Raw genomic sequence first — 13,907 nt, 5'->3', positions numbered from 1 at the left:
TGGTAGATACACAGTGATATCTCATTGTAGTTTTAATTTGCATTTCCCTGATGGCTAATGATGTTAAACATCTTTATTTGCCATTTGTTTATTATTTTTTTGGTGATCTTTTGCATTTTTACTCCTCCATTTACTTCTTTTCAGACTTTGTTGTGGGGATAGTGTTGCTGGTGAATTATCTATGAAGTGTGTTGTAGAATACTTAGATGGGAAGAAACAGATCTGCTACTGAATTAGAAAGTACTGTTTACTGTGGTTCTCAACTCAGTGTTAGAGTCTCTGGGAATACAAAGATGAATAAGGCAAGAACCGTAGTCTACAACCATTTGGTACTTTTGGAAGGGAAAGCAGAAAAGATGTAGAAGTCTGAGATTTCCACATTGCATGACACTTGCATGGGCTTCATAACAGTGACTGTGAACGATGTAAGGATCCTAGCAGACACAGGTCAAGGATTGAAATTCATTTAATATGAGTTAAGGATGCAAAAATGTCTTTGCCCATAGCTAGCTGCCCAGAGCAGCTAGAGCAGCACTGGGAGACATAGCAGCACTCCCAATGAGGAGAGTGCTCAAGCTTTCAATCCCCACAGAGGTATCCTGCTGATGAGAACAGTGGTTACAGTGAGAATTCTCATGGCTCTTCAGAAAGTGTGTTCTGTCCCCTGTCTCTTATTCCTTGGGTCTCCTAACTGTTCCAGAGAAACTGGATTTATGCCCAATTGATTACTACTGGCATGTATCTGGCATCAGCCCCAACGCATACCTGAGTGTTGAATTTGAATTTAGGTGAAGGAAACTTCTTTCTAGGAATTTCATCCTCCCTAGCAGGACTGAGTCTCAGACAGTCTGTATCTGAAGTTTTATGTAGAAATTAGTAACCCAATTCAGTATTTGTTTAAGAATTGGACAATGATGGTCTAAGATGAGAAATAGTTCAATACAGAAGAATAGGGAATAAACACACACACACACACACACACACACACACACACACACACACACACTTTAATTTATAGTAAAGGTGGCATTAAAAAACAATGGGGGAAAGAATGCACTATTAGAAATCATCTGGAAAAAATCCTTACCTCACACCATACACGAAAATACAATTCAGATGGATTAATGATCTAAATGAAATTTAAAAACATGTATTTGTATGCAGAATAAAATTTAACATTTTTATAATTTTTGGGAGTGAGGTGGGGGTGAAGTAGGAGGCCTTTCTTTTTTAATTGTCAAGTTAGTTAACAGTGTAGCCTTGGTTTTAGGAGTAGAACCCAGTGATTCATCTCTTACATATGATACCCAGTGCTCATCCTAAAGAGTGCCCTCCTTAATGCCCATCACCTGTTTAACCCACCTCCCTCCCCACCCTTATCAACCCTCAATTTGTTCTCTGTATTTAAGAGGCTCTTATGGTTTGCCTAAGTAGGAGGCCTTTTAATGAAGACAGATAACTCAGAAGCTGCAAAGAGAAAATGTACAGATCCTACTACATAAAAGTAAAAAAAAAAATCTTCAGGATAAAATATATAAGAAACAAGGTTAAAAAGAAAGCTGAATGAAAATGTTGCATGTACATATTTATATACGTACATATACATATCACACGTATCCTTGCACACCTTTGTTTTTTCTATGATGCAGAGAGATCTATCTATATCCAGTAATGTTATTTCTAATATACAAAGAGTATATATAATTTTATAAGACAGATGCAAACCAGATATTAGAAAAATAGGCAAAAGGATAAGAGCAGGGCAATCAAAGAAGAATGCAAATTGCCAATAACCATATGAATAGATGTTCACTTTCACTAGTAATCAAGAAACTAGAATTTACAACCAAAAAATGATGTTTCAAAATTTATCAGGGGCCCCTGGGTAGCTAAGTCACTGGAGTGTCTGACTCTTGATTTCGGCTCAGGTCATGATCTCATGGTTTGTGAGATCGAGCCCCACGTCAGGCTCTGCACTGAGTGTGGAGAGCCTGCTTAAGATTCTCTCTGCTTGCTTTCACACGTTCTCTCTCTCTCACAAAATAAAAAAAATAAAAATTCATTATTTTTATTAAAATAATGAAAAAAAATTAAAATAATGAAAAAATAAAAAAATTCATTAATTTTGCACATAGGCAAAATTAATAACAAATAATGTTCAAGTACTTACGGGATATGGAAAAGACATTCTCCTACATTCTTGCTGGGAATATAAATTGATACAGCCTTTTTTCTGGGGATAGATTGGCAGTATGTATTGAAACTTAAAATGCACATACCCTTTCTTAAAATAATGCCCCCTTTCGGAATCTGTACCACAGAAAAAAGAGGTCTAAAAGGATATATGTGCTAAGATATGTATTGAATTATTAGTTGTAGTAGCAGAAAGTTATAATCAGCCTAAAATATCTAGCAATATGGACATACTAAAACAAATGACTGAACAAACTATGGCACAGTCATGTATTGGAATACAGTGAAGCCATCAAAAGAAAGAGCAAAATCTATAGTACTGACATGGCAGACATGCTAGGATGCCCATGATTTAATCAACGAATATGTGTATGTGTTGTGATTAAATCAGGGGTGGGTGAGTGGGTGTATGTGTGTGAATGTGTTTGTAGGCGAAAAAATTCTAAAAGTATACACTAATCTGTTAAAAATTATTACATACCTGGGGTATAGAAGTGCTAGGGTGACGGAGATTTCCCATTTTTTTTTTATGTACTTGTGCAGTGTTTGCAATTATTTTTTTTGTCACAAAGACATGATGCTTTATAATGTTAAAAAAGAAAAGAAATTATAAATAAATGCTAACCAACCTAATCTTTGACCAAAAAGAAAGAATTTGGTTTGAAGAACTGCTTTAAAAGGAGGTACAGGTAACATTGCCTAATGACAGTTCAAATAAACAAACAGAAAAACCTCTTTCTTGCTACTGGATTAACTCTGTATCTGGAATATATATTTCAGTGATTTGTCTCTGGTTATTTAATTCATTGTGTTTAATTGATAGTGTTTACTGGAGTATAGTGAAAACTATTTTGTACGTATCTTAGGTTGTGATTTATCCAGTGTAATATCTCCCCCAATGCATTGACTGTGAGTGGGGAATTAGTAAAGCAGATACGGATCTGGAGAGCAGTCTGCGGCTTTACTTATCTCCACAGGAAACCTTATTTCTTATTGATAAAGTTTGAAATCTTTCCTGTAACTCTTTCCAATTGTTCATTGTTGTTACTGTTTTAATGAGAGGTAGAAATGAGCCAAACCAACCTGCTTCTTTCCTTTTACTAATTTAATTTGAAAGGAAATTCTTCAGTCCAAATAAATAAGTGAGTGTGGATGGAACCAGATTCTGACTCAACATGTCCAATTAATTGCTTCCAAACATTAAGATAAATTCCTCAGAAACACTCACAAATAATAAAAAATCCACCAGTAAGGAATGATTAGTGAGAAGTGAGCTGGCTAGAGCCATCTATGCTTACAAAAACTGTATTTAAGTTGACATTAATATTTGCCATCTATTCTGTTATAAATATCAAGATTTGTTGTAGAAATATACCACCGATAGCACAATAATAAAGAAAACAGACTCATCTCAGGTTTTGAAATGTACCTAACAAACTCAACCTCTTGCAAAATAACTTTCTTATTCAAAATGGAACTGGGAATTGTTCAGCACACAATGAATCATTTTTTGGCAAGTACAATAGAATCTTTAGGGACATTTCACAGCCTCTTGTTCAATTGTTAGGATGTTTTTAGCTTTCACAGGTAGGGAAGAAGGTAGCTTGTATAGCCATCATCTTGTTGCTAAAATTGTACAGTAAAGATTTTTCAGAGTTGCTGTTGCAATAGATCTTTTTGCCTTTTTCCCCCCCTTCCTGTTTCTTTACCCAGAGCTGCTTTGTCTCTCAAAAACAATCTGGAATTACTTAATGCTAATGTTTTCTGGTTTTACTATTTACCCACGACTCAAATGTTAAACATTAATGTTGGAAACTCCCTTTTCCTTACCTCATAGTCCTATATTTTTTTAACTGTTATTTTGCCAGAAGAAAACCTCCTCTTTTCCCTTTCTATGTCAATGTACTTTTTTTTTCTTTAAATGACAAACACATTTTGTTTCTCTCTCTCTCTCTCTCTCTCTCTCTTTTTTTCAGGAGGCTTTAGAACTACCCCTGGATGATTCTGAAGTGACTGAGACCACAACGGGAAGCCAAGTGATTAAATATGAATATCATGTTTTATACTCCTGTAGCTACCAAGTGCCTGTGCTTTACTTTAGGGCAAGCTTTTTAGGTAAGACCATGTCGGAAGCTAAATGTAAATTCATAACATTTACATGTAAGGCAGAAAGCAGATTTAGAAAATTATTCCTGAGAGGAAAAAAAAATAGAGTTAAAAATAAGAAAAGTGTGGGTGAGGTAAGGTTTTACCAGTAAATTTTCTCATGCTTTAGAAGGAGTATCAAGACTTCAGAGTGAATGATATCATCCCAGCCTTAAGTCTGATCTTCAGATTCTTGGCCTCTTGCCCAACGTTGACTAAGCCCCCCTGGCCCTTTTTCTTTTCTTTAAACAAGTAGGAACAACTTAAAGCTACAATGTTTATATACTTCTAACTTTACAGTAAAAATTTCTTTCAATGTAAGAGATTCCATTAACTCAAAAGCCCCCACGCCTCCTTTCCCAATTGCTAATAATTATTTCAGGAACTGTTTATCAGTTAGTTCAAGCTATGTTTGAAAATAGCACTAACATTTCCTTCGACCATCTATACATCTCCAGTGCCTAAGCTTTCTGAGATGCTGTTACTCAACTTGTTCTCCTTGCCAAAGAAGGTGAAACACCCTGTCTCCTCTGAGGACTTGGCTGATAAAGCCATAGTGCCATGAGGACTCCCCCCTTCTTGTCCTCTGCCTAAACCGGATCTGCATTGCAAGGCTCTGCCTCCCCAGCCTACCCTTTCCCCTATTTCTCCTTTTCTATATGGCCTATCTGCAGCATTTTGCATTTTGAACAGCCTTCTAACTTTTTCTGGATAGCTAAGACATCTGAATTTAGCCAGTGATATTTTATTTTTAATTAAAAAGTAGCTTAAGCTGCTTTGAATGTGTATTTGGTAGATTTAATCACTTGCTGCCTTATATTGTTTAATGGTCTCTAATTTTGCAGTGTTGGCGGTTTAACAAGCACTTAGGATTTAAAACACAAGAACAAATTCTCATAGACTCCCTGGTGAGAAGATTTTAATCTGAGGTGCACTTCCTAAGAAGTGACAATTTGGGGTAAATTTTCAACATGGGACATGGGGAATTGAGGACACTGATAGTTACTAATTTGTGAACTCTTGCTGCAGGTTTATCCATATGATTATTAAAGGCCTTGAAAACACCCACTTTATTATGTTGTAATTCTATTTGGTTTGGAGTCCAAACATTAAAGTAGGGTTCTTGCCAGTGAACTCTGTTATACTAAAAAGTAGAAGGGGATACATTTATTTACCACGGGGGAGGGAAATATTTTTCTTGTTTTTGGTTTGCAATGTGTCTACCCAGTACCTTTCTAGATTCAAAGACATATCAAGGCTGCAGGTAGAGGAAATAGGACACCACTTCTTCAATACTGTACTTTCATATAATTAGTATTCACCATAAGCAGTTAATCACCAGAGAAGAGCTCCCAGAGACAAAACAAGTTGTTTAGCTTGTCAGCATTAGGGAATCGGAGGTGTTGAAACATGACTGCTTCTAGCTGGAAGTGGGTCTTGCCGAGGCCGGTGGATGAGCTCATATGTGCACTTTGCTCTTATGTGCCAACAGCTCCCCTTACAGTACAGCATAGTAATTGTTCCTGCAAGTCCGATTATATTTTAATGAAATTTGTGTACTTCCCAAGATCTTTTCTTTATGATGGTTTGCTTTTTCTTCAAAAACAAGCAAACAGACAAACAAAAACCCCACTAACTCTCTTGGATCCTACCTATCTACTTTTAAGACACCCTTTATTTATGCTTAATGAAAGAAAGCCAAAACAAGTCATTTGTTTTATACAGCAGGATTCCTTGTTCCTTCCTCCCCATTCTGTGTTGTGTGGAATGAGCCCTAGGAATTTTTAAATTCCAGAATTTATTTAGTGTTTATTCAGGTACATTAAAATATCAAATTTAATTTTTCAAAGCATACTGGATTTTTTCCTGTAGAGAAACATGAAAAATGGTTCTTTCCTTTATCATATTCTAGGAATTTCTTTTCTCTTTTCTGCTAACGTAACCTAATGGACATTCTAAAAATGTTTCGCCCTTTATTCTAGAGTCATAATTTTTCATGTATTCCCCTTATTCCATTCCCATTTCCTGTTATATCTGATTACTCTGGCCCTCCATCTGTTTGTTAAACAAATGTCTGTTAGTGTGGTGAATGGATTCCTAACGTATTCCTCATATTCCAGGTCCAGATTTTTCTTTGTCTCATTCTGAGAGAGTTCCGACCTAGAAAGAGGATGATTATAAAATTTCTTGCTCAGGGGTCTTTTTGTTGCTTCAGAAATAGTTCACTTAGCCTTGTTTTTCACAGATATTTAGAATTTCTTTTCCATTTGATTGTTAGTAAGAATTGGTTTCTCTGCTCTGATCTGAATTTTCTTCTGATATTTCTTTTTGTTTTTTGTTTTGTTTTGTTTTGTTTTTTAGGTAAAGCAGTTTGTAGTAATAGTTCCCATTTAAATTGATAGGACCTTTTCTTTTATGGTTTAGATTCCAGAAGAAATATTTATTGTGTTTCTTGAAATGCAGACACATTGAATTGTGAATGGGAATACTTCTTATTCCTCTGTACTGGCCAATGACCACCATGCCAACTATTGCCTAGGACTCAGCTAACATGGCACTTGCTCTTGTCACTTATTGTCATATCATTTCACATCATATCATATATAATATCACAGGTTTCACTGTAACAGAACTATTTATTTGCTTGTCCCCTATGAAATAATAAGTTAGAAGGTGGAGCTGTAAGGTAAAAAGAGGGAGGAAGGAAATTGATAGTGAGTATCTACAACCTACAAAGTGATAAGCTTTATTCATAGCAGTGTGGTGTGTGTGTGTGTGTGTGTGTGTGCGTGTGTGTAATACATATATGACATTTGTTATTTCTCTTACTCATTTTGATACCCACAGTATCAACTGTGATACAGTATCAGTAAGTATTATTGAATGAACCAATGATGAAGAATTTCTAACCATTTCTGCATACAACCCAAAGATGGAAACCTTGTGATGGGGTCTTATTTGAACTGCTTTGGAGGGTTATAAGGAAGAGAGTGATGCTGTTGCCTCCAGGAACTTCAGGACCCAAAACAACTACGTATCATTACTCTTTAGTCTGATGCTTCTCAGAGACTGCATGAGTGGTTGACTAAGGAAAAAAGAGTCCTGAGAACTCAAGGGGTGGGCATCCAAGCTCGCTGGGCAGCTGCCCTGCTTCTTTAAACACATATTTTTTATTTGCTCCTTGAAGGCAGACAGCCAAATTATGACACATTCTGCTGCTGAGTGAGCACCTCTCATTCCTACTACTTGGGCATTTAGGATCCCAGTTCCCTAGGGGGTAACATGGGTTTAAGAGAAGAACTAAGTCCTTCCCAGTATTCTTCTTTTTCTAACTCCTTTTCCAATTTTAAGTTTGGAGGGGGCAGTGGAACACACTTAATACATTTGTTACCCAGCAGTGGGTGAGAGGTAACTGCCCTTCTGTGTAATAATAATAAATACTCTACATTCAAATAGTTCTTGGCAGTTTATGAAATCCATTCTTAGAAAAACACTGACATTTTCAAGTGCTCACTAACGACCCCCCCAACCACTATTTTTTTTAATGTTTATTTATTTTTTGAGAGACATAGAGAGACAGAGCACAAGTTGGGGAGGGGCAGAGAGAGAAGGAGACACAGAATCTGAAGCAGGCTCCAGGCTCCGAGCTGTCAGCACAGAGCCCGACGTGGGGCTCAAACTCACAAACCATGAGATCATGACCTGAGCCATGATGTCAGATGCTTAACCAACTGAGCCACCCAGGCGCTCCCCTCCCCCCTCCACCACTATTTTTGAAGCACGTTGTGGTAGAGAAGTATTTGTATCATGCAGAAGGCTTTGTCTATTGCCCATCATTTCAGGACCTTTTTGTGTCCCATTTTTCCTTTTGGAGGGCTTGGTTTTGGTCAAAAGCTTATGGCAAGTGTTAGAAATGTAGTGTAAACCTTAGGCATGTACTTAATGTCTTAGGGCTTCACCAGAGTCCTAAGCTTACATAGTTTTCCTTTTCATTACAACTAGAGATTTCTATATTTATTTCAGCTTGAATTCTGATTTATTCCTGCTCTTTCTTCTTTTCCTTTGTTCTCAATCTCTATTGAAAAATAGACCAAGTGGTTCTTCTCATTTTCAAAATATTTAATTCTTTGGCTGACATATGGGTTCTTCTTGGGAACTGTTTTGACATATTTCTTTAATTAGTCAGTAGGGCTGCTTTTGAATAGGGAAGGAAACATTTCTTCCATTCAGCAACTGAATGTCTGTTCTTTCTGGAGATCCATTCTATTATTGGCCCAGGGAGTAAGTGTATAGAATTAAAAATGTAACCCAGATATTTCATGTGGAAGATTTGTCTACTTGTTACACGCCTAAAGGATGCTTATTGAGAAACAGGGAGAAAGGAATAGCCAAAGAATGATTCACTCTAAAAGGCAGTATGAACCAAACCATGATAAAGGCCAGAATAAAGGGAGAATAATGGAAAGTTTGGACTTAGAGCAGTGTGTAAATCATCAAAGAAGAAGAGTAAGAGGCTTGTTCATGGTCTGGAACAAGAAGTCATCTTTGGAATGCATTCCACAGAAGAGAATAGCCTTCTATGCATCCCATAGAAGAGAATAGCAGGAAAACAGAAAGATGGAGTTGGAGGACGTTGGGGAATAAAAGTAAAATATCCACAGCTCCATCCAACAGCTTGGAAGGGAAGGTAACAGGTTGGTTTTTCTGAAGAGGCTGGGAAAAACATTGGAGAAGATGAGGAGGGTGAGTGCCAAGCTATAGAGCTGGAGAGAGGATGGCATATTTGGGGAACAGTGAGAGGCCAGTTTGAAGTACAGGTTTCCTTAGGATGAGCTGTGGAAGAAATGTTTTTAAAGATATGTTGAGGTCAAATTATGACAGAGATAATGGGTTGGAAGGGGTTGCCAGCACAGTGAGAGTTAAGGCAGCTTGTTGAACAGTAAAGAAAAGTTGGATTAGAGAGATATTTAAAGATCGAGGCAAAAATGATTCTAGTTAATTATTTACAATAAGCAGAAACTAGAAAATGATTTGACAGATAATTTAGAGTCTTATTTGATTGCAGAGAATCTTTAAGGAAGTTCATGTATTTATATAAGTTAGTAAATCTAGCCACAGCCATGATAATGGAATGGAACATGAATTTTAGTAAGTTGAAAAGAGATTCTAGGGATTGAAATGAAATTTAAAGAGCAAACAGTGAAAGTTATTAAGAAATAATGAAAAACTATTTAACTCATACAAAGATATTCAAATTGAAAAATCCAAACAATAGAGGATGTTTAACAAGAATTATTTGTTGAACCATGTAAATGCTTGAAACAATATGGGGAGTTAAGATGCTGGCTTAGGACATATGATGGGAATAGAATCCCATTGAAAAATCAAGCCCTGGTTTAAGAATGTATTAAAGAAAAAAATGTGAGAGAAATGTGAAACAAAACTACAGGGAGAGCTAATTAGCCAAAAGGTTCATTCTAACTTGTGTTAGTACAAAACACCACATTTGCAAAAAGCAACAGATTTTAAGTGGATCCAGAGACGAAGAAGAAGACGTGAAAAGGTAAGTTTATTTTCTTACCTGTGAGAGACTATGTTTTAGCTTTCCTAGACAGGTGGATGCTTGTGTTGTGCTCCATAAAGAAGAAACATTTCTTTGCTTACTCTTGGCAAATGGGTCCTATGTGAAACAGCCTTTAAAAACATACATGAGTGCATACTGTATGCACAGCACAAAAACTCATTTGCCTATTTTCTAAATCTGGTGAAAAAATACCACTGTTCAATTTGAAGCTAGGTTATTGCTTTCCTCCTTCTTTAAAGTCATCAAAGCAGAGTTCTTTAAATCCATATATTAGGTGCTATGCTAAGAAGGTGGAGACTGCCTTTTCTGTAGGGAGAGGATCAAGTTAGATGGATACTCAAGGTACTTCTATATGGCATAGTAGGTCCAAGTGCTGGAGGTACCGAGGTTTGAAGAGAGCCAGGAGTCCAAAATGCTGAGTACTGGGATGCTGGACCATGAGGTTGGAATCAAAGCCTCAGAACACTTTGGGTAGAGTGCCTTCTGTTTCAGAACTAGTAGACCTAACCTCGTAGATATTCATCTGGTGATTTGGTCCTTGGAGTGCTGATGAATAGGTAGGTATCAATTCAAAATCGGTATCTTGGGTATGTTGTGGACCCAACGTTGCTTCCCTTGGGACATTTTCTGATTAAGAGATTCCTCAAGAAGGTTTTGTATGTACTTCCACTAGGTAAGTATTTAACTTAATTTAAATGAGAGATTATAGCATCACTTGCATTATTACTAGTTTTTAACACAATATGTGGACTGTTTATGGTGACTCAAAATCAGTACTTTTGGGGGCTTCTGAGTGGCTCAATAGTGTCCTACCTCAATAAGTGTCCTACTTCAGGTCAGGGCACCATTTAACAGTTAATGAGTTCGAGCCCTGTGTCAAGCTCTGTGATGACAGCTTAGAGCCTGGAGCCTGTTTCGGATTCTATGTCTCCCTCTCTCTCTCTCCCTCTCCCTCTTTCTCTCTGTCTCTCAAAAATAAATAAACATTAGGGGTGCCTCAGTGGCTCCTTTGGTTGAGCATCCAACTTCAGCTCAGGTCATGATCTTGTGGTTCGTGGGTTCGAGCACAGTGTCAGGCTCTGAGCTGACAGCTCGAAGCCTGGAGTCTGCTTCAGATTCTGTGTCTCCCTCTCTCTCTGCCCCTCCCTTGCTCGCCCTGTGTGTGTGTGTCTCTCTCTCTCTCAAAAGTAAACATTAAAAAAACTACATAAAAATAAATAAATAAATAAATAAATAAATAAATAAACAAACATTAAAAAATTACTCCTTTTTGTCCTGTTGGCCATATTTCTCATAAAAATAGATTGAAACATACATACACTTTCTCATGTAATTGAAAGATATCTTATATTTGTTTTCTACTCAAATTACTAGACAAATATATAACATTTAAAAAATTTGCACTGGTAATTTTAAAAATACATAATGATTAAGCAGGTCTTTTAAACCATTTGTCTGGGCTATATTTGTTAGGTATACTTGGTTGAAAATAATTGGAGCTGACCATGATAAACAAAAAAGGATTTATTGGAAAGGTAGAACTTAGAGTCATCTGAATGCATTAGAATGACAGGAATGTCTGCCTTCCTTTGGCTTTAGTGGTGAGAAGTGGGGCTCTGCCTTCTACTTATTTTGGCATTTCTCTCCCAAGTTGGAAGTATGTTTGAATACTGAAAAATAAAATATCCACTCTATCTGCATCTACTTAATACTATAGATTTATAGAATCATGTTTTTTAAATTTATTTATTTGTTTGTTTATTTATTTATTTATTTATTTATTTATTTATTTGAGAGAGAAAGAGAGAGGCACATGGGGGAGGGGCAGAGAGAGAAAGAGAGAATCCCAAACAGGCCCCATACTCAGTGCAGAGCCCCTTGCAAGGCTCAATTTCATGACCGTGAGATCATGACCTGAGTGGAAATCATGAGTTGGACGCTGAACTGACTGAGCCGGCCAGGTGCCCCCAAGCATGTTTTTTTTTAATATAAATTGTGATTTTTAATCATGATTGTTCAGTCTTTATTCTTAGTAGTAATTGTGCTACTTGCTGTAGAAATAATGTTGAATGTTCATCTATCCAACCATTCAAAAATATTTGTGCACAAGGCATGAAGGTGTCTGTGGAATACAGAGATGAATAAAGGAAATCAGAGATGGATGATGCCCTCAAGGAGCATATGGTCTAGTGAGGGAAACAAGACAGGTCTGAAATTTACTAACAAGGACAATATGTTAATAGCCATAATAGAGGTAAAAGTTGCCACCACGAAGAGTAGATCGGTGGTTGCCAGGGGCCGGGCAGTAGGGGAAATGAGGAAATGTTGGCTCAAGGGTACAGATTTTCATTTATAAGATAAGTAGTTCTGGGGATCTAATATACAGCATGGTGTCTATCATTAACAATATTTTATTGTACACCTGAAAGTTAACCAAGAGAGTACATTCTAAATGTTCTAACCACACACATACAAATGGTTAACTTTGCGAGGTGATGGATGTGATAACTAACCTTTTGTGGTAAACATTTCCTAATATATACATATATTATGTCATGTTGTATACCTTAAAGTTACACAATTTTATATGTCCATTATATCTCAGTAAAGCTGGGGGGAAAACTGCTACCAGGGATCAGAGAGCAGAGATTATCTTGAGCTGGAGTGATTAAGAGAGATCTTGGCTGGACTTGGGATTTGTCCATGCAGTGATGAGTGAAAGAGCAGGACAGCCTAGTAAGAAACCCAGGAAAGGCAAAATTCTAGATACTCCTAGGTTAGGCAGTGTTAGTGGAGACCACTAGTGACAACTACAACAGCATAACCAATATGTGTGCATTGCTTTATGGTTTGCACAGAGCTCCTGGGTAGCGACAGAGCATAGTGGTAAAAGTGCAGGGTCTGGAGCCAGAAAGCATTGGTTCTGATTCCTAGCTCTGCTACTAATGAACTGCAGTTATCTAACTTTTTTTTTTTTCTGTCATCCAAAAAAAATTTTTTTGAGATAACAATAATCATAGTAGTAATACCTACTTCATAGAGTTTTGAGGTTTGTAAGCTGATATATGAAATGGGGCTTGGCATGTAGTACCTTTCAATAACGCTAGCTGTGTTGGGGCACCTGGGTGGCTTAGTTGGTTAAGCTTCTGACTCTTGATTTCCGCTCAGGTCATGATCTCGTGGTGGTTAGTGAGATTGAGCCCTGCATTGTGCTATAAATAAATAAATAAATAAATAAATAAATAAAAATAAACATTAAAAAAAATGCTAGGTGTGTTGTGTATCTTGATCCTCACAATAACATTGTAAAATAGGAGCTGGTATTATCCTTGTGCACATTCATAAAAACTGAGTGCTCGGAGGGGTTAAATGATTTATTCAAAGGTACGTAGAAAATTATGGGGTTGAGACTCAAACTCTTTAGCTCATTTTTTACTGTATGATGCAGTAACCAAAATTTAGGAAACATGTAGGTTAACTGATGTCGTATGTAAGTAAAGAGAAGTTTCCATAATCTGTATTTTTGGAATATTTTTTCAGATTTCCTGAGATTAGTAAAGACACAAAATGATAGAAATGTACATAGGAATAAATAAAAATTACAGAATTAGGCAGCATAGTTTCTGGTATGAATGTACATGAACAATTAACACTCATTTCATATCACAATATAATTTTCTCACTGAAGCAAAAATGAATTTTCCCCTTTGGTGGAGCATCATCTCTGCCTTACTGTGGAGTATGACATGAATTTTATATCCTTCAAACCTCTCTTGAAGACAGTATATTGAATAATGACAGATTTCATTGTGAATAATACACCCTTTCCTTTTTATTTCTAGTGACCACGTTCAGAACATTATTATTCAACTTACTGTAAATAATGTATACTCTCTGTAATCTTCATTTTAGGAGTTATGAAATTTTAGTGAAACCATGCACAATAGGATAAAGGTGACTTCTGCGTGCTTGTGCTAGAGTTAGG

General features: G+C 36.7%; 1 protein-coding gene across 10 annotated transcripts in view; it reads left to right on the top strand.

Moving 5' to 3' along the window:
• Positions 1–13,907, top strand: part of ATG10 (autophagy related 10) — a 450,172-nt gene that overhangs the window by 331,737 nt on the left and 104,528 nt on the right. For all 10 annotated transcript variants that reach the window (XR_008423811.1, XM_053907238.1, XM_053907237.1 and 7 more), the window contains one exon: positions 4,170–4,308. Coding sequence is in view for 9 of the 10 variants with exons in the window: in XM_053907238.1 (XP_053763213.1) it covers positions 4,170–4,308 (139 nt within the window). In the remaining variant the exon portion in view is untranslated. The remainder of the gene's footprint in view (positions 1–4,169; positions 4,309–13,907) is intronic.

This window comes from Panthera pardus, unplaced genomic scaffold (assembly GCF_024362965.1).
Source record: "Panthera pardus isolate Hobbes unplaced genomic scaffold, ASM2436296v1 HiC_scaffold_2, whole genome shotgun sequence".
Classification (NCBI taxonomy): Eukaryota; Metazoa; Chordata; class Mammalia; order Carnivora; family Felidae; genus Panthera; species Panthera pardus.
Note: the sequence above shows the minus strand (reverse complement) of the source record. Positions and strands in the feature narration are given on the sequence as shown.